Source organism: Prorops nasuta, unplaced genomic scaffold, assembly GCF_024137725.1.
Source record: "Prorops nasuta isolate Cenicafe-Biocafe unplaced genomic scaffold, Cenicafe_Pnas_1.2 PNAS00001, whole genome shotgun sequence".
Classification (NCBI taxonomy): domain Eukaryota; kingdom Metazoa; phylum Arthropoda; class Insecta; order Hymenoptera; family Bethylidae; genus Prorops; species Prorops nasuta.
Genome location: NW_027116798.1, coordinates 10,270,219 through 10,274,094, shown reverse-complemented (window position 1 = coordinate 10,274,094; position 3,876 = coordinate 10,270,219). Strand labels below are relative to the sequence as shown.

Here is a 3,876-nt window from a genome sequence, read left to right as displayed (position 1 = left end):
AATATTATATTTCTAATGGTAAATTTTATTCGTAGCTTATAAGACCGACTCCCTGCTCCAACATGAGCTAGAAAACTGTTATTGTCCTATCCTTTACGCTCCCATGCCCGAATGCCTATAATGCCCTCTCTCTCTAACCTTCCTGCCGAGCGCGGTTGTTTACGCGACGCTCCTACCGTCCCCTTACCCAGTCTCCCCGCCGAGCGCTTCGCCGGTTCCTTCCCGTTACCGCGCCGCGCCTCGAGCGCCAGGCAGCGAGTCCCAGTCCCCTCCCCTTACCGCGCTGACGCCTCGCGCGCCTAGCGGCGTTCTCCCCGGCCCGCGCCACTACCGGCCCATCGTTGCCGACCCCGCACCGCATCGCCCCGCTGCCGAACCACGAAGCATAGTGTCGTCTGCTGCTAAGGACGACCACGCAGGATTCTAGCGCAGGAGCTAGCCAGCCGGCTATCATGCCAAGTATATGGGTGATTAGCCGGAACGGCGAGAAATATGGATCGCGGACCCATACCGGATTAATGATTGGTCCCTGGATCCCGATCACCAATATGACACCCCGGAATGAGGGAAATGATTGAGAGGACGGAGGAATATCCGTCAAATTGGGCCAGATCTTGTTCTACTATCAGAGCATCAGTACGTGGTCTAAGTAGAGAGCTGGGTCGTCGCCGCAATTATTGAAATTCGGTGTAATTCAATATTGCGGGCCCCAGCCATCGATTCATTGGAGTTAACGCGGAGTTCTCGTGGCGGACGTCGTGGGATCGCTGGATTTCATCGTCGGAGCCGCCGGAGAGTTTTCCCTCGCCCCTTTCCCTTCCCCTTTTTGCCTCCCATAGTTTTCCCGTTAATTAGTGTTTAATGAAATCATTGTGCGCGTATAATAAGTGTGCCAGGACATCGCGGGAGGCCTCTCCCCCCGAGATTAGTTAGTGTGAATAAAGATTGTGTCCTCACAGTTGGATCGTGTATATTAATAATTTATTTTAACCCGGAATTCCCTTTCCGCCGGTTACAAATTGGCGCCCAACGTGGGGCCCCGCCGCGTAGAGTGTCCGAAGTGCCCGCGAGTGCAGTGATTTCATTAAAAAAGTGCAGTTTCCGAATTTTCTCCTGGTCTTCCCCTATTCCCCCCCCCCCCCTCCCCTACTGGGTTCGGCCGTTGGCTCTGGCGGTGACCTCCCGCGTTTCCGTGCGTCGCGGGTGCGGGTCGAGTGCTCGTGACCTCTAGTGTTTGTTTTTATTTTCGAACTTCAGAAGTTTTCGCGAGTGATTCAAACTGTTCGAATTGAAAAATTGCCGCTGCCGCCTGCCTTACCGACCGCCGCCGCCACCGCCATCTGCCGCCGCCGCTGCTGCACCTGCCGCCACCTGCCATACCGACGTCTCTCTTCCCCCACCGCCAACGGAGTGCTGGGACCGCTGCTTCCCTGGTCGGCGTAAAAGGTAGGTGATGAGCATTTCTCCACCCTCCCCTCCCGGTTTTTCCCTCGAAACATATCGCGACGTTGTTCGTACCCTCCCCTTACAGATTATTTTATTAATTTTACGCTCCTACGGACTACAAATTTCCGGGTCTCCCTCAATTCTTCGCGATCGACTTTTCAGGTTTCGTAGTCGTTTTTTGTTCGGAGACATGTCCATCCCGTGGGAAATGGACCATGACGTTCGGGCCGCCGGGAACCGAACCGAATCGTTCGAGAGTGACAATAGTGGGAATTCCTACTATTGGGACTCCATGCTCGCGCCGGACGTAATGCCTCCCCCACGAACGAACTTGACCTTCCCCTTAGATTGCGACCTACCCCCCCCCCCCCCGCTAATATAATGGCCACCCCTGCGCCAAGACTACCCTTAGCTACCCCCGTGGAACCCCGCAACCCCCATGAATCTCGGGAGATCCATTTAATTGATCTATCGTGCGACGAAATCCCTCCCACCCCTCGACGGGAGGTGGTTCAACCCCGTCGCAACGCAGTTAGTTTTTCCTCCCCCGTAGCGACCACTATTGCCGAAGAATCGACTTCGCGTTTGCAGGAATCCACCAGGACGGAAGCAGCTTCCCGGAACAACCCCTTTCACCCTTGTTCATTTACAGGAAGAACGGAACCTCGCTATGAGAATTTGCCCTTAGCCTCCCCTCCCGCCGATCAACCCCCGCCCCTGCCGCGTAAATTTTCGTCATTTCAGGATCCTAGCGCCCCGGATCGTGTGCCGCTACCCCGAACGCTACCCGCCACCCCTTTGACGCACCCCTCCCCTACCCACTACCAACCTGCCTTTCCCCCTCCCTCCCGAACTACCCCTCTACTCCGCCACCCTTCCCCCAGGTGGAATCCTGCCTCAATCCTCCATAGTACCTACACTATGGCCCCGTCCCGTCCCAACCCTCCTCCTCCCCTGGCAACCCCTAGATGGCACGGACCGAACCAGTATGAAGCGACGTCGCCTATGGCCCGTCAGGCTTCATACCCAGTACGTTCTAACGCCGAATCTAGTGCCCCTTGCTTTCCGACCCGTACTCCCACCCCTATGCTCACCCCTACCCCAATCCCGGAACATTCCCAGCAACCCCCTCAGCCTAGCACCCTTCGAGAGTTCGATCCTTATTACTTAAATTCCTCCCACCTATCAGAGACCCTTACCCCGGAAATGCGCGCGTGGGATAGTCTCACTAAATATATCCCCGTGTTCACCGGACAATTCGACGAGGACCCTCGAGAGTTTCTGGCTTCCTTGCACGAGTTGATCCAAGGTCGAAATCTAGCGGCCCCGGCCGTCTTACGCGCTCTCCCCTCTGCCCTCGCCGGAACCGCGTTAACCTGGTTCCGACTGGAAAGTCCCGCATGGACAGGATATTACGATTTCGTCCAGGCTTTCTGCAAAACCTTCGCCGTCAAATACCCCGCCCACGTAATCCGACGAGAAGCCACCGCTCGAACCCAAGGACCACAGGAACGACCGCTGGACTTCATTATGAAAATTAGGAGAATTTTGGGACGGATGGACCCCCCTATGGAATTGGAGCAGCAACTGGACCTGGCCTACCACAATCTACTTCCCCTGTATCGCCAGAAGATAGCTAGAGAAGAGCTGTCCAGTTTCCAGGACCTGATCAACGAGTGTCATCGAGTGGACACCAGAAGGTTGGCTGATCGTTCCAAACATCCTCCCCCTCCCCTGCCCTCTGCGTCCCTATTCCCTACTGAGGCGTATAACCCCCTTACCAGCCCTCGTAATCCTGCCGCCCCCATCGAAGCCGAATTAACCCTGGTCCAAGGAAAAGAACCTACCCTCACCGTCACTCCCAGTTCCCCGACCCCCAATAAACCCTCCTCCCCGACCTCCCCCCAGTCCAAACCCTCCAAAGCCCCCCGCAACCAACCCGCAAAAATTCCTCAAAACAGTACCCCTCCTACCCTGCCGAATACCCCTCTCGATCCTAATCAACCCCTTCCTGGAAGCCCAGCCACTGGAGACACGGATTCCCAAAAGATGAGGCCACCCCCGAACACCTGCTGGAATTGTCATCGCCCAGGACATCATTTTCCCCAGTGCTCCCACCCACGAGGGAAATTCTGTTGCCGTTGCGGACGGATGGGCACGGTCACTAAGACCTGCCCCACCTGTAAAGATAAGCCGAGCCCGGGAAACGAATGATCGGGACATCGTTAGGACTCGACGATTCAACTCCCGACCCCAAGAGTCCCAATACCGCCCTGGATTCCCTCCCCGAACTCTCCCCTGCCTCCCCCATCGAACATGATCCCAGATATTTCCTAAATTTACGCATTGGCCAACACACCTTCCCCGCTCTGCTGGATAGCGGTGCTGCCCGCTCATATTTCGGGAAGAGAATAGGAGACCTCCTGAAAA

The 3,876-nt window shown here is 56.0% G+C and overlaps 1 protein-coding gene across 1 annotated transcript; it reads left to right on the top strand.

Annotated features, from left to right (window-relative positions):
* The first annotated feature begins 1,827 nt into the window (after window positions 1–1,827).
* On the top strand, window positions 1,828–3,660 carry LOC136785954 (uncharacterized). The gene has a single exon (XM_066747339.1). The coding sequence runs from the start codon at window positions 1,828–1,830 to the stop codon at window positions 3,658–3,660; it is 1,833 nt and encodes a 610-aa protein (XP_066603436.1).
* Window positions 3,661–3,876: the final 216 nt, after the last annotated feature.